The sequence below is a fragment of the Hyla sarda genome, chromosome 1 (assembly GCF_029499605.1).
Source record: "Hyla sarda isolate aHylSar1 chromosome 1, aHylSar1.hap1, whole genome shotgun sequence".
In the NCBI taxonomy this organism is placed as follows: domain Eukaryota; kingdom Metazoa; phylum Chordata; class Amphibia; order Anura; family Hylidae; genus Hyla; species Hyla sarda.
The window spans coordinates 579,245,186-579,262,838 of NC_079189.1; the positions used below are offsets into that span (position 1 = coordinate 579,245,186).

The 17,653-nt window shown below is 40.1% G+C and overlaps 1 protein-coding gene across 1 annotated transcript in view; it reads right to left on the bottom strand.

The window, feature by feature from the left end:
- TCF4 (transcription factor 4) overlaps positions 1-17,653 on the bottom strand; it is a gene marked incomplete in the record, with an annotated part of 501,923 nt that overhangs the window by 55,743 nt on the left and 428,527 nt on the right. Inside the window, 3 exon segments of the mRNA XM_056544897.1 lie at positions 5,744-5,876; positions 10,242-10,372; positions 15,790-15,895. Coding sequence (XP_056400872.1) covers positions 5,744-5,876; positions 10,242-10,372; positions 15,790-15,895 — 370 coding nt within the window.

Here is a 17,653-nt window from a genome sequence, read left to right on the forward strand (position 1 = left end):
TTAACCCTATCCTTACACTGAATCTCCACTGCCTGTATTCAATATTTGTTTATCTGTACCTATAATCTTTTTTAACCCTACCCCTACCTAGCTACCCCTATCATATTTTATTTTTCCAATTAAGAAGGGTTCGGTGAATGCGCATATGAAACTGGTGGGGTACAGTACCTCCAACAAGGTTAAGAACCACTGCCCTAAAGTGACACGCAAATAGTTGAGACCAGATTCACAAAGATACATGTATGTTTAGACACATGCATAAGTGTCTACATGTTTCAAGGAGAGGGCCAGCAACTGGGGGCACTCACACAAGCAAAAGGATAAAGGTAGCTCAGATAGGAAACATGTCTGGCCATCAAAAGAGAGCAAGTTAGAAAGTCCAAAGGGTTATGCTGCTTTTTACCTCTACATAAGATCAAGAGGCAAGCATGGTACCCAATACGTCTACCATGAAAGTGCAGCTATCGATTTCTTTACAACCCTGGAACCTGACCCTCTGTTCTGGTGGAGCAAAACATGCTTGGGTGGCAGTCTAGTCAGGCAGAATAGTCACCCTATTGGTGAGGGGAGGCCAGTTTTCCCTTTCAGAGGTCTTCTGGATTGAAGGTTTAGGGAATGAATCCTTTAGAAGGGGATTGCAATGGACCACGACTTTAAGCTATTTTTTTGTGTCACTCTACATTTTGCCATTTTGTAGCACCTCTTGTCCCTATATGGCAAGGAAATATATGGAATGAATCATTACTCAGGAAGGGGGGGGGGGATTAGACATCTAGGGTTAGCTATGGTCTACCAGTATCTCTCTGTGATACCCCTTCTCCCCCCCCCCCTCCCATATTGCCAGAGTTCACATGTCGGCATACACAGCCAAGACCTCCAGTTTCTCCTAATCAATCAATAGCGTTCCCCTGTGATCCCTGCTGTCTTCTATAAAAGCCACGATAATAGTTATAAATAAGTCAGCCGCTCGATAAATCATGTGAGATAGTTGAATTGTCATGTCATGAATTGTGGATCCCTCACATGCTCTCCGTGTCTCATCTTCTAATGATCCAGTGCTCAAACGCGATGCACATTTTACCAAAAGTGAGACCTTTAATATAAACCATGCTGCAAAATAACCCAAAACAGACATAACTATGCTGAAGCCCGGCTGGCAACGCTTTAAGATTTGCAGCTGTAAATTATGGGAAATAAAATCAACTGCAGCGGACTCAAGACGGCTTTCATGCTGGTGGAGAATGGCCAGAAAAGAGCAGAGAAGCAGGCTGACCAGAATAAAAATAATACATGAATAGTTTATTGCTCTCGAGAAGCCTATAAATGTAGATAGTCAAGCAAATATTTTTGAAGACCGAGCCACGGCTACTACTTCGGCAAATGCATGTTATATAGAGGGGTTGAGTGCTATAAATGAAGGCCGTTGTGGATTTAGTGCAACTCATGAGAGTACGGTTCCCTTTCAATGGTTTATAAAAAGTCGGTGGTAACTTTTACAGACTAAGATTTTTTTTTTTTTTAGAAAAAGCAAATAAAGATGTTATGAAAACATTCATAAACGTCTTTTGAAAAGTTCTAGTAATAGACCAGAAGACTGAAAATTTTGCTTAGTCCTTTAATGGGGTACTCCGCCGAAAAACATCTTATCCCCTATCCAAAGAATAGGGGATAAGATGTCTGATCTCGGGGGTCCCGCTCCTGGGGATCCCTGCAATCTCCAGCACAACACCCTAGTCATCTGTGCATTGAGTGAACTCAACTCTGTGCCGGATGACTGGCAACTACAGCCGCCACAACCCCTCCATTCATGTCTATTGGAGAAGGCGTGACAGCTACGTAGTGGGCCAAGGTAGCAGTAACACTAAGGCTCTAGTCCATATGGGGACTTGAGGGTTATATAAAAGATACTAGTAAATGGTACAAGATAGGTAGGCGCCCTGTTAATTTTACTTTTACAGAACCACTTTCTCCTGTGAAGGATAACGGGTGTTGCCACGATCCAGAGTGTGAAAAAACATGTACATCTATTTAAAATGCCCAACACATTAAAGGACATTCTGTCTTCTTCCTCAGGTATACATTTTTTATGTATATTGCTCATTTAATTATGGGTGTACAAATTGATGTGATACTTGACATTTAATATGTTTAGATCTATTGCTTGTGATGTCACTTCCGGTGACATCAACCTATAAAGTGTATATGTCCTCAAAATGTGTTGAATGTTCTTAATAGAGCTACATGTTTGTTCACACACTGGTTTGTGGCAGCGCCAGTTGTTCCTTAGAGAAGAAGGTGGTTCTGTGATCTGTAAACGCTGAGAGCATTGGAAGGAGCAGCCGTGACTTGATCCATTTAGTACGGCTTTAATGTATAATACCCCAACACTGCAACTAGACCATAACTAAATTGTTAGAGGGTCTTGCCATATAATTGGGCTTTTGATGGTCATGTTAAAGTGTAACTCTGGCAGGAAAACAATGGGAGCCGCCTCTAACAACTTAAAGTTTTCCTCTTGAGAAACCTCTTCCAGGCTGAAGGCACTGAGCTATGACAGTACAGTGATCCATCAACTTACAATGGCCTCAGGTTACAATATTTTCAACATAAAGTGGTCTTTTCTGGACCATTGTAACTTACAAGCAAACACAACATACATTGCTATGGACATTCTAGATCTGCGAAACATGTCAATGGCTGGATGTGGCGCCTGAGGAAGCTCCATTTGGGTGTGAAACAGTTGTTGCCCCTGTGTATGTCTTGTTCTCCCCCTGCTCAATTATAAACCAGCTCCCCTGCATGCATTTCCCTTCTTGTGTATCTTATGGACTGTGAATAAACGAATATTGAAGATTCCAATGTGGTGAGTGCTCCAATATTTTCTGCCTACCTATTGTGAATACTGCTTGGAGTATCTATTCTCTTTGAATTGTGTATCACCGCCGCCCGTAAATACAAGGAGGGATGGTCGTTTGATGCCAGTTCTCCATGGGTTAATAAGAGACTTTATTGTGCAGTGCCAGAAGGTCTGCTATATGGTGTGATTTGTGGACATATTCTATTTGTTGGTGTGGAATATTTATTCCATGCTAAAGATACATGAAAAGTGCTGTGTGAAAATCGCCTAATGTCTATGTAATATTTCTATAGAGAAGCCGTAGGAATCTCATCCCGCACTCAGGAGTTATGACATCAAAACCGAGTCCTGCTACGTTTCCAAAGAGACTCTCAGCTGCCGCTCCCCCAGAGACAGGAGGCGAAACCCAGCACTGAAAAAAGGGAGCGAAGGAAGAGAGAAGAGGCAGTGGAGAGGCCCCTCGTAGCCTCTCTGTATGGAAAAAGGCCACTGATTTATGCATGGAGCCGCTCTAGATACAAAGTGAAGGCGAGCAGTGTGAGATTTGTTATCAATTACAGCAGATGCAGGGAAGCAGTCGCACAGTCCAATTCTAAATATGTTTTCACAGTTGGAGACTTGTGAGGTTACTTTATTCGTGAAGAAAGAAAGTTTGAAGAATTCGATGTGGCGCTTGCATAATTAATATACAGATGGTAAAAATGGTGAATATGGATACATAGAAAATGGAGATTTTCAGCTCAGTAATAAAGCAATCTATCATGTCCTTTCAAGAAAATGACAAGTGAAAAATGTTGATATACGTTAATACAACATATACTATACTGCGTGGTAAAATCCAGATAAAACAATGAAAACACAAGGGAAAGCTTGACACCTGGCACCATCACACACCATCTATCCACCATCCACAAAAGATTCTTGTGCCCCAATCTCATTATTATGACCTGAGAATGCCCCTACTATCTTGTTTGCAAGCACTATGGCGCCAATGTAATTTAGTGCAGGTTTCCAACACCCAACAAAATCACAGGGGGTCCCAAAGGTCAACCCTAAACCAACCCCTATAGCCCATCTTCACTCCCACGCCCAGAAAGGGGACTCAACTCTCCCTGCAAAATGGTGCGATGTGTAGGGCACACGCATTGGCCCTGATTTACTATTGTAAATATATGTCCCCGACATTTTCACAAAAATCCAACATATTTACTAATGTTTCCACAGAAAATGTAGTGGATTTCAGCTGAGGAAAACTTGATAGATCAGAGCAGGTGTAAAAAAAAAAAGGAAAATGTAGGGAAACCTTAGTAAATACTGTGGGAAAAAAATTGTAGGGAATTAAAACCCACAAAACAAAACTCCACTCCACTCTTAGTAAATCAGCAAAGACAGTGCATCACTCGGGTATCCCAGGACCTCACATAGAAAATACATACCCTACATTCCATTCCATTATGCAGGGAGAGTTGAGTTCCCCGGGGAGAAGGGGTGTGCTGGAATACCCCTTTAAGTTCTTAAGTGTAATTATTTAGGTACAGATAATACAGATAATAGTGTCTTTCTGTCTCTTCTTGTAAATCATGTAGAGACAAATAGTGCCATCTCCCCATAAGTGATGTAGGCACAGGTAATGCTACCTCCCTGTTCTTCCCAACAATGTACAGTAGGTTCAGATGAATACTGCCTCCCTGTCTCTCTGTGTAGGGTAGTCGACACAGATAGGGCTACTTCCTGTTTTTCTCTATAAATAATGCAGACAAAGACTAGGCTACCTTCCTGTGATTCTATATCACTGATGTAGGCACAGATAGTACTGCTTCCCTATTGCTGCATGTAATGATGTAGAGACAGATGGTGCTGCCTTCTTTTGCCCCCCCCCCCCTCCCCATAACCAATGAGCTACCTTCCTTTGTCTTCCCATAAATAGTTTATTTATTACTACCTTCCTGTCTTTCCCTACAAACAATGAAGGCACAGATAGTGCTGCCTTCCTTTCCTTTATTTATTCACATAGAAAAAGATCCCCAAAGCAATATTTTGCAAAAAAAAAACAGTAAGAAGACATATGACTATTCTCAGAAGTTGAAAGATAACTATTTCAAAGTAAAAAACACTAACAGTGTGAACATTGCCTGAAATATGAATTTATCTGATATAATAAAATGGGTATATACATTAACTATATAGACCAAACCAATTATGAAGTCACACTCTTCCCCAAATCAAATAGCCATTAGTTTTGATCAAGTCACAAAGTTGAAAGCTTTACCTATAAATAACGTAGGCACAGATAGTGCTGCCCAACTTTCTTTTATTGCTTCCTACGTCCCTGTGTTTGCCTATAAACAATGTAGGCAGAGATAGAGCTGTCTTCCCTTTCCAGCGAGAAGACTATATATGACTATTAGAGATGAGCGAACTTACAGTAAATTCGATTCGTCACGAACTTCTCGGCTCGGCAGTTGATGACTTTTCCTGCGTGAATTAGTTCAGCTTTCTGGTGCTCCGGTGGGCTGGAAAAGGTGGATGCATTCCTAGGAAAGAGTCTCCTAGGACTGTATCCACCTTTTCCAGCCCACCGGAGCACCTGAAAGCTGAACTAATTTATGCAGGAGAAGGCATCAACTGCCGAGTTGAGAAGTTCGTGACGAATCGAATTTACTGTAAGTTCGCTCATCTCTAATGACTATTCTCAGAAATTGAGAGATGACTATTTCAGAAAATAGTCTAAAATGGTCTAATGTAGCCTAAAATAGTAATTCATCTGACATAATAAAATGTGTATCTATTCTATAAACCAAACTTTGTCACAAAGTTGAAAGCTTGTCTGGGTAATACAAACATCGATGTGTAAAGAATTCCTGGTACAAGGAGGAGGACACTTACTCATAATACTATCTGTTCCATTGGCAGGCGGCGTACAGGAAGAGGAGTTATAGTGATTGGTGCTGCTCCGGTGAAATGTGGACATTGGAGGAAGACTAGAATTGATGTCCGTAGAGGAGTGTGATGGATAGCTCTGTAAGGATGATAAACAAGGACCAGATTCAGCAAGTCTTATTACAATAAACACTCACAATGACGGAGCACAGTACACACGCAATACATCCTTTATGTTTTCCCTCCACCGCCTAACTTGCGAAAGTTTCTTTGTAGGCATTCAATTTCCTTCATTATGGCTTTTCTTCTCAACCCTGGGCTATCCATTATTGTAGCTTATATGTTATTTTGTTCAGCTAACGTCTCAGACACACGTAAAAGTATTCAGAGGGGACCAACAGGTTTTCAAAAACATTCTCCCGTAAACATAAGTCCTTCAGACCCAAATTTGCGTGACGCAACTCTCGCATTGCTGCAAAAATACTTGTGGGCATATTAAGTGGAATTTGCTAAATACAAAATGCCAGAATAAAAAGTATGCCAACCCCTCACTAACTCCACCATGCAAGGGTCAGTAGGACATCCAGATTCAAGTGTCCATGGTGGATAAGGTCAATTGGTCATCACCTCTAGGTGCTATCTTGACAAATTTTCAGCCCTAGACCCTAGAACCCTGCATTGGGATTAGGATCCTGTGGGTCCCGCGAGACCCAATAAAAAAACTTTGGGCAGGAGTGTGTGGTCACAGAACATACAGCGGGTCCAGCTAAATCCTGTGCCATCCTGCAAACTTCAAAAAATGCCACATTGGCTCATTAAATGGTATTGGAGATGATGAAATGGCACAGGGAATGATAAAATGTCACAAGGAGTGATGAAATGGCACAGAGGGTGAAGAAAAGGGCACGGGAATGATTTAATGGCAAAAGGGGATGATGAAATGGCACAAGGGGGTGATGAAATGGCACAAGGGGGTGATGAAAGGGCACGGGAATGATTTAATGGCAAAAGGGGATGATGAAATGGCACAAGGGGGTGATGAAATGGCACAAGGGGGTGATGAAAGGGCACAAGGGGGTGATGAAATGGCACAGGGGGGGTGATGACATGGCACAGGGGGGGGTGATGACATGGCACAAGGGGTGATGACATGGCACAAGTGGGTGATGAAAGGGCACAAGGGAGTGATGAAATGGCACAAGGGAGTGATGAAATGGCACAAGGGAGTGATGAAAGGGCACAAGGGGGATGAAAGGGCACAGGGATGGTGAAATGGCACAAGGAGGTGATGAAATAGCACAAGGAGGTGATGAAATGGCACAAGGAGGTGATGAAATGGCACAAGGGAGTGATGAAATGGCACAAGGGAGTGATGAAAGGGCACAAGGGGGATGAAAGGGCACGGGGATGATGAAATGGCACAAGGGGATGATGAAATGGCACAAGGGGGTGATGAAATGGCACAGGGGGGTGATGAAATGGCACAGGGGGGTAATGACGTAGAACAAAGGGGGTAATTACATGGAACAAGGGGGTAATGAAATGGCACGGGGGGTACTATCTTGAAAAGCTGGGACAAAATGTTTGCGGGAGCGGGTGGGATTGGACACGCATGTTGCGGAAGTGGGCACACCCATTGTGGGAGCCTGATGGAATGTGGAAACAGTCCCATGCAGGGCTCTATTAGGCCCCATAAGGACCTGAAGATGAAGATGGAGCCAGCATAGGATCACACAATGACAATGAGTATGGTGTGATTTCTAGGCGGTGTTTAGTAGTATTATTTTTATACTATGTGGCGTTACTATTTTACAGCTTGTATGTGTGCACAGTATAATAGTTGTTTCAGATAGTTTTGGATATTAGTTGTTCAAGATGAGTGTTTTCCAAACAGTGTGTCTGCAGCTGTTGCAAAACTACAACCCCCAGCATGCCCGGACAGCCTTTGGCTGTCCAGGCATGCTGGGGGATGTAGTTTTGCAATAGCTGCAGACACGCTGTTTGGAAAACACTGTTCTAGATAGTACCGGATATTAAAATAAATCAATGTGGATTACTTTTAAAATAGTTAAAATTGTTGTCCACTATGAATACCCTATGTATGCCGTACTAGCATGTATTATAAAATGCAATTCTAAAAGGGTACCCCTATTGGGGCGCTTATAGCGAAAGCAAAGGGGCTTCATTAAAAGGGGCTGTCCATGGCGGACCGCCCTATTAGGCTGTGATCTCGCTAGTTCTTAATTAATTTTTAGTCGGAGCCCCCTGACGGGTACAGTAAAAAACTTCCAGGTGGACCGGGAGTCATTTATCCCTGCGACTGCGGTGGAGAAGAAAGAAAATGTAGGCTTCACTTCCCTCTTTAAGTTTATGGATGTAATTCCATGTAAATCACTTGGTTTGTGGTTTGCTAATCCGAAAGCCTTTACTGTAAAATCTAAAATCTATGTTTGTACTCCCCTGCCGTACATCTTGTGGATTTAACAGTTTTATAAGACCATTTCATTTAGCTCTACTGCCTTATGGGGAATAGAAGAATTCACTCTCTGTTAGACTTAAGAGTGCAAACAGGGATCCATAGTTCTGTATCTATGATGTACATAGCGGAATTATCTAGAAGCTAGGACTATTCAGTAATTGTGATCCGGACCGATACCAAAGGGCGTCATATATTAAGGGATTAACACATTTTATGGCATCTGCAAAATAATCTAGATCTTCCGTATATTACCTCTGTATGGGAGGGTAGGGAGGGTAGTATCTATTTACCTATCTCATATCTATCTATCTATCTCATATCTATCTATATCATATATATCTATCTCATATCTATCTATCTATCTCATATCTATCTATATCATATATATCTATCTCATATCTATCTATCTCATATCTATCTATCTCATATCTATTTACCTATCTCATATTTATCTATCTATCTATCTATCTCATATCTATCTATTTACCTATCTCATATCTATCTATCTATCTATCTCATATTTATCTATCTCATATCTATCTATCTCATATCTATCTATCTATCTATCTCTCATATCTGTCTATCAATCTATCTCATATCTATCTATCTATCTATCTCATATCTATCTATCTATCTATCTCATATCTATCTATCTATCTATCTCATATCTATCTATCTATCTCATATCTATCTATCTATCTATCTATCTATCTCATATCTATCTATCTATCTCATATCTATCTATCTCATATCTATCTATCTATCTCTCATATCTGTCTATCAATCTATCTAATATCTATCTATCTATCTCATATCTATCTCATATCTATCTATCTATCTCATATCTATTTATCTATTTATCCATCTAGCTCATATCTATCTATCTATCTCTCTATATCTATCAATCTATCTATCTCATATCTATCTATCTCATATCTATCTATCTATCTCATATCTATCTATTTACCTATCTCATATCTATCTATCTATCTATCTATCTCATATCTATCTATCTCATATCTATCTATCTATCTATCTCTCATATCTGTCTATTAATCTATCTTATATCTATCTATCTATCTATCTATCTATCTATCTATCTCATATCTATCTATCTATCTCATATCTATTTATCTATCTATCCATCTAGCTCATATCTATCTATCTATCTATCTATATCTATCAATCTATCTATCTATCTATCTATCTATCTATCTATCTATCTATCTATCTCATATCTATCTATCTCATATCTATCTATCTCATATCTGTCTATCTATCAATCTACCTTATATCTATCTATCTCATATCTATCTATCTCTTATTTATCTATCTCATATCTATCTATCTATATATCTATCTATCTCATATATCTATCTATCTATCTATCTCATATATCTATCTATCTATCTATCTATCTCATATCTATCTATCTATCTCATATCTATCTATCTATCTATATATCTATCTCATATCTATCTATCTCATATCTATCCATCTATCTATCTCATATTTATCTCATATCTATCTATATCTATCTATCTTTCTTATCTATTTATCCTATCTATCTATCCATCCATCTTTTCATTCCATATCTCTCGCTCTTGAATTGTGCTTCCATGAAAATCTATTTATCTATCAATACACTGAGTTTGTGAGTTTGTGCTGGAGTTTAGTGTATATGGCCAATTTGAAGAAGCAGTGCTGCAGTATAAGGCTCTGTTAACACATCCAAAAATGTCCGGCATGTCTGTCCAAAAAACACGTAGACGGCAATGCATTTCCAAGCGGAATCCGCAGAAAAATTGAAATGGTTCAATGTTTCTGCAGACACCAGAATCGGTATTTCCGCATGAGAAACATTCAGCCATGGGCACAGTGCAGCAGTTTCCCTTTAAAATCAATGGGACTCTGCTGCAGCAGAATTTCTGCTATGAAATTGCGCCGTGTAAACAAACCCCTAACCAGGAAGATTGTCAGAACAAAATTAGGAATTGACGCGATATTAGGATAAAATCCGCTTACCAAACGGTCATGTGGATGCAAGTTGCAGTAGCTGCTTGACTGTGGAATATGAGAAGAGTTGCCCAACATCCCTCCATACCCAGTTTGGTTCATTCCACTCGAACTCCAAGGGTCACTGCTATGGTGACCATCTAAAAATAGACGACAGGCAACAATGAGAAAACACTTATAGGAGAATGAGAAATGCATAGAATGTGTAGCTGTGGAAGTGAAAAGGAGACAATGTAACGGTATAGAACAAAGGATAGAAGAAAAACAAATTCAGTGTATATATACGCTACAGCAGACACTACAGCAAGGTCTGTGAGCTGCCCTATACCGAAGTGCAGCATCTGACAATAACATCAGCATTATATACCATGAAGTCATCCTCTTCTCTGTTTACCAAACAGTGTGCCTCCAGCTGTTGCAAAACTACAATTCCCAACATGCACACCAAATCCGCTTGTAAATCTGTATGGATTTCATATGTGGATCTTGCATGGAAAACAAGCCCTTAGTACAGTGTTTTCAAAATATTGTGCTTCCAGCTGTTGGAAAACTACAACTCCCAGCATGACATCACACAGTTCCTCCATACGGACATGATGACATCACACAGTTCCTCCATATGGACATGATGACATCACACAGTTCCTCTATATGGACATGATGACATCACACAGTTCCTCCATATGGACATGATGACATCACACAGTTCCTCCATATAGACATGATGACATCACACAGTTCCTCCATATAGACATGATGACATCACACAGTTCCTCCATATGGACATGATGACATCACACAGTTCCTCCATATAGACATGATGACATCACACAGTTCCTCCATATGGACATGATGACATCACACAGTTCCTCCATATGGACATGATGACATCACACAGTTCCTCCATATGGACATGATGACATCACACAGTTCCTCCATATGGACATGATGACATCACACAGTTCCTCCATATAGACATGATGACATCACACAGTTCCTCCATATAGACATGATGACATCACACAGTTCCTCCATATGGACATGATGACATCACACAGTTCCTCCATATGGACATGATGACATCACACAGTTCCTCCATATGGACATGATGACATCACACAGTTCCTCCATATGGACATGATGACATCACACAGTTCCTCTATATGGACATGATGACATCACACAGTTCCTCCATATAGACATGATGACATCACACAGTTCCTCCATATGGACATGATGACATCACACAGTTCCTCCATATGGACATGATGACATCACACAGTTCCTCTATATGGACATGATGACATCACACAGTTCCTCCATATAGACATGATGAAATCACACAGTTCCTCCATATGGATATGATGACATCACACAGTTCCTCCATATAGACATGATGACATCACACAGTTCCTCCATATAGACATGATGACATCACACAGTTCCTCCATATGGACATGATGACATCACACAGTTCCTCCATATGGACATGATGACATCACACAGTTCCTCCATATAGACATGATGACATCACACAGTTCCTCCATATGGACATGATGACATCACACAGTTCCTCCATATGGACATGATGACATCACACAGTTCCTCCATATGGACATGATGACATCGAACAGTTCCTCCATATGGACATGATGACATCACACAGTTCCTCTATATGGACATGATGACATCACACAGTTCCTCCATATGGACATGATGACATCACACAGTTCCTCCATATGGACATGATGACATCACACAGTTCCTCCATATGGACATGATGACATCACACAGTTCCTCCATATGGACATGATGACATCACACAGTTCCTCTATATGGACATGATGACATCACACAGTTCCTCCATATGGACATGATGACATCACACAGTTCCTCCATATGGACATGATGACATCGCACAGTTCCTCCATATGGACATGATGACATCACACAGTTCCTCCATATGGACATGATGACATCACACAGTTCCTCCATATGGACATGATGACATCACACAGTTCCTCCATATGGACATGATGACATCACACAGTTCCTCCATATGGACATGATTACATCACACAGTTCCTCCATATGGACATGATGACATCACACAGTTCCTCCATATGGACATGATGACATCACACAGTTCCTCCATATGGACATGATGACATCACACAGTTCCTCTATATGGACATGATGACATCACACAGTTCCTCCATATAGACATGATGACATCACACAGTTCCTCCATATGGACATGATGACATCACACAGTTCCTCCATATGGACATGATGACATCACACAGTTCCTCTATATGGACATGATGACATCACACAGTTCCTCCATATAGACATGATGAAATCACACAGTTCCTCCATATGGATATGATGACATCACACAGTTCCTCCATATAGACATGATGACATCACACAGTTCCTCCATATAGACATGATGACATCACACAGTTCCTCCATATGGACATGATGACATCACACAGTTCCTCCATATGGACATGATGACATCACACAGTTCCTCCATATAGACATGATGACATCACACAGTTCCTCCATATGGACATGATGACATCACACAGTTCCTCCATATGGACATGATGACATCACACAGTTCCTCCATATGGACATGATGACATCGAACAGTTCCTCCATATGGACATGATGACATCACACAGTTCCTCTATATGGACATGATGACATCACACAGTTCCTCCATATGGACATGATGACATCACACAGTTCCTCCATATGGACATGATGACATCACACAGTTCCTCCATATGGACATGATGACATCACACAGTTCCTCCATATGGACATGATGACATCACACAGTTCCTCTATATGGACATGATGACATCACACAGTTCCTCCATATGGACATGATGACATCACACAGTTCCTCCATATGGACATGATGACATCGCACAGTTGCTGTAGATTTGTCGGCTGTACATCCATGATGAGAATCTCCGTTTCCATCACATCCCAGCGGTGATCTATTGGATGAGATCTGGTGACTGTGGAGGCCATTGGAGTCCAGTGACCTCATTCTCCTGTATGAGATGATGTCATGTGACATGGGGCATTATCCTGCTGGAAGTATCATCAGAAGATGGGTCCACTGTGGTCGTAAAGGGATGGACATGGTCAGTAACAATACTCAGGTAGGCTGTGGTGTTTATACCATGATCAATTGGTACTAAGAGGCCCAAAGTGTTCCCAGAAAATGTCCCCCACAGCATTACACCACCAGCCTGAACCGATGATACAATGCAGGATATACTAATTGATCATGGTATAAACACCACAGCCTACCTGATCATGGTATAAACACCACAGCCTAGATCGTGTGTGTGTTCTTGTTCTTTACGCCAAATTTTGACCCTGCCATCTGAATGTCACAGCTGGAATCGAAACTCCTCAGACAAGACAACATTCTTCCATTGTAAAATTTTGGTGCCTGTGTGAATTGTAGCCTCCATTTTCTCTTCTCAACTGACAGGAGTGGCCCCCGGTGTGGTCTTCTGCTGCTGTAGCCCATCTGTTTCAAGGTTGGACATCTAGTACATTCAGAGATTATATTCTGCAGACCTTGGTTGTAACAAGTTGTTATTTGAAATACTGTTATATTTCTGTCATCTCGTACCAGTCTGCCAATTCTTCTCTGACATCAACAAGGCACTTTTCTCCACACAACTGCCGCTCACTGTATTTTCTCTTTTTCTGACATTCTCTGTAAACCTTTGGGATGGTTGTGTGTGAATGTCCCAGTAGATCAGCAGTCTTAATTTTTTATTACTCAGACCAGCCCGTCTTCCCTTATTCTGATGCTCGGTTTGAACTTCAGTAAGTATTCTTGACCATGTCTACTTACATATATGCATAGAGTTGCTGCCATGCGAGTGGCTGATTGGCTATTTGTGTTAACAAGTAATTGTACAGGTGTACTACTACTCCCATCATGTAACAGACTTCTTTTCATAATGGGAGTAGTAGTTCCCTGGCTGCGGGAGTCTGCAGGTGGCTGGGAGGTTAGATTAGTGCTTGTACTACTACCCCCATCATGGAACAAAGTATGTTCCATGTTGGGGGTAGTAGTACAGGGGCTGAGGGATTGATCGCACCGAGTCTCACTTCTGAGACCCAATGCGATCAGAAGTTATTAACCAGGGGAGCTGGCGGCATGCTCTGCAACCCTGCGATGTAGATCGTGTGTGTGTTTTACTTTCATTTTTAAATACACCGCTGGGAGCCCTGAATGGCCGGCACCGAGGAGCCATTCAGGGCTCCTGGCAGGGTATTTGAAAATGAAAGTAAAACACACAAGCGATCTACATTGCAGGGTTGCAGAGAATGCCGCCCGCTCCCCTGGTTAATAACTTCTGATCGCATCGGGTCTCAGACGTAAGACCCGGTGTGATCAATCCCTCAGCCCCTGTACTACTACCCCCAACATGGAACAGACTCTGTTCCATAATGGGGGTAATAGTACAAGCATTAATCTAGCCTCCCCAGACTCCCGCAACCTGGAAACTACTACTCCCATCAAGGAAACAAGTCTGTTCCATGATGGGAGTAGTAGTAATCCCGCAGCACAGCAAGAGTTTGCTGATTTAACTCCTTCTGAGCATGCTCAGAAGTAATAACGGTTCAAAAATGGATATTAAAAACCGTGTGCAAACGGATGACATTATATGCTCATCCGTTTGCCATAGACTTCAATGCTAAATTTTTTATATCCGTTATTTTTGACAGGAGAAAAAAAATGGAACAGGAAGGAAACAGGAGCAAACAGGTGATAAAGGATTGTAAAAAAACTAAACAAAAAAAACATTGACATCAATAGGATTATTTTACATCTGCGCTTGTCTTGGGGCTAAATGGCTATGTCATGAGATTACCGTAATACTGTGGCTAGCTTTTTGTGAACTTGTATTTCCTGTTTGACTTTTCTTTTTTTGACTACAAATCCCACAATTCCATTTCTCTTCCTCCCACACATCAGCCACCCCACCCATTGAAATATAAATTAGCTGCATTTATTCAAGAGACCTATGGTTTTCAATCAGGGTGCCTACAGCTGTTGCATTAGTTGCAGATTGATCTCTCTCCCACCCATTGAAGCAGACAGGCTCCCTGTCATCAGCTGACTAGTGATGTCAGGTCTTGGCCGCATTGCAAGCTGGGAAAAATCCGAGACAACAGTCATTTTGTATGCTGTTAAAAATAAATAGTGGGGTGAAAATCACAGAAGAATTGAGAGAAAACCGTCACACACAGGTACAGACACTATATTATGAACTACACTAACTTTACAGCCCCTGTAGCATAGTCAAATAAATAAAAAAAAATCCTGGAATACCCCTTAAAAAAAAGTATACTAAAATGTTGTGGAACCTTTTATTATACTGTATAATGTCCCTAGAAATAGTAGAGTGGGGTTAGTTATGGATACAAGTGTTACATTCTATGTACTGCGTTGGTGCTATATATAGGATACACTGTATAAAGAATACAGATAATGTTGACAATGCTTTACCTTGCATGAAGAAGGAACTAGGGAAAGTGCTGGCTGCTGGCTTCGAGGATGGGTAACCTGGTGAATCCCTATTGTAGTCGGCAGTGCTTGCTGATGGGGCATAAACCTGCAAGTAAAGACATAAACAGCATATTTAAAGAAGTCTGTCTGAATTATCACATAAATCATCAGTAGCGTATACAGAAGTAACATGATGAAGATGGGCCCCACATTATGGTACTAGGTTTTGCCACAAAAGACAAAAAGGCTAGTGGGAGATTTATCAAAACCTGCCCAGAGGAAAAGTTGCGAAGTTGCCCATAGCAACCAATCAGATCGCTTCTTTCATTTTCTTTCATGTGCAAAATGAAAGAAGCAATCTTATTGGTTGCTATGGGCAACTGGGCAACTTTTCCTTTGCACAGGTTTTGATAAATCTCCCCTAGTGTTTAGGGCCACAGCCATTTCATAATGTAGTTCCCATGGGCAGATCCAACCTAATGAATAAGATGATGGCATCTACCAAGGCATCTACCCGCTGCACTGTCTTTACATTATTGTACATAGGAGCAGTATTATAGTAGTTCTATTCTTGTATATAGGAGCAGTATTATAGTAGTTATATTCTTGTATATAGAAGGCAGTATTATAGTAGTCACATTACTGTACATAGGAGCAGTATTATAGTGGTTACATTATTGTACATATGGGTAGTATTATAGTAGTTATATTCTTGTATATAGGAGGCAGTATTATAGTAGGCATATTCTTGTATCTAGGAGCAGTATTATAGTAGTTATATTCTTGTATATACGAGCAGTATTATAGTAGTTATATTCTTGTATACAGGAGCAGTATTATAGTAGTTATATTCTTGCACATAGGAGCAGTATTATAGTAGTTATATTCTTGTATATAGGAGGCAGTATTATAGTAGTTATATTCTTGTATACAGGAGCAGTATTATAGTAGTTATATTCTTGCACATAGGAGCAGTATTATAGTAGTTATATTCTTGTATATAGGGGGCAGTATTATAGTAGTTATATTCTTGTACATAGGAGCAGTATTATAGTAGTTATATTCTTGTACATTGGAGGCAGTATTATAGCAGTTATATTCTTGTACATAGGAGCAGTATTATAGTAGTTATATTCTTGTATATAGGAAGCAGTATTATATTAGTTATATTCTTGTATATAGGAGCAGTATTATAGTATTTATATTCTTGTACATAGGAGGCAGTATTATAGTAGTTATATTCTTGTATATAGGAGCAGTATTATAGTAGTTATATTCTTGTACATAGGAGGCAGTATTATAGTAGTTATATTCTTGTATATAGGAGCAGTATTATAGTAGTTATATTCTTGTATATAAGAGGCAGTATTATAGTAGTTATATTCTTGTAGATAGGAGCAGTATTATAGTAGTTATATTCTTGTATATAAGAGGCAGTATTATAGTAGTTATATTCTTGTATATAGGAGCAGTATTATAGTAGTTATATTCTTGTATATAGGAGCAGTATTATAGTAATTATATTCTTGTACATAGGGGCAATATAGTAGTTATATTCTTGTATATAGGAGGTAGTATTATAGTTATATTCTTGTACATAGGAGACAGTATTATAGTAGTTATAATTTTGTACAGAGGAGGCTATAGTATAGTAGTTATATTCATGTATGTAGGAGGCAGTATTACATAGTGGCAGTATGATAGTTGTTATATTCTTGTACATAAGAGGCAGTAATATTGTAACTATATCCTAGTACAGAGGGGTCAGTATTACAGTATTTATATTCTTGTACAAAGGGGCAGTATTATAGTATTTATATTCTTGTACATAGGAGCAGTATTATAGTAGTTATGTTCTTGTACA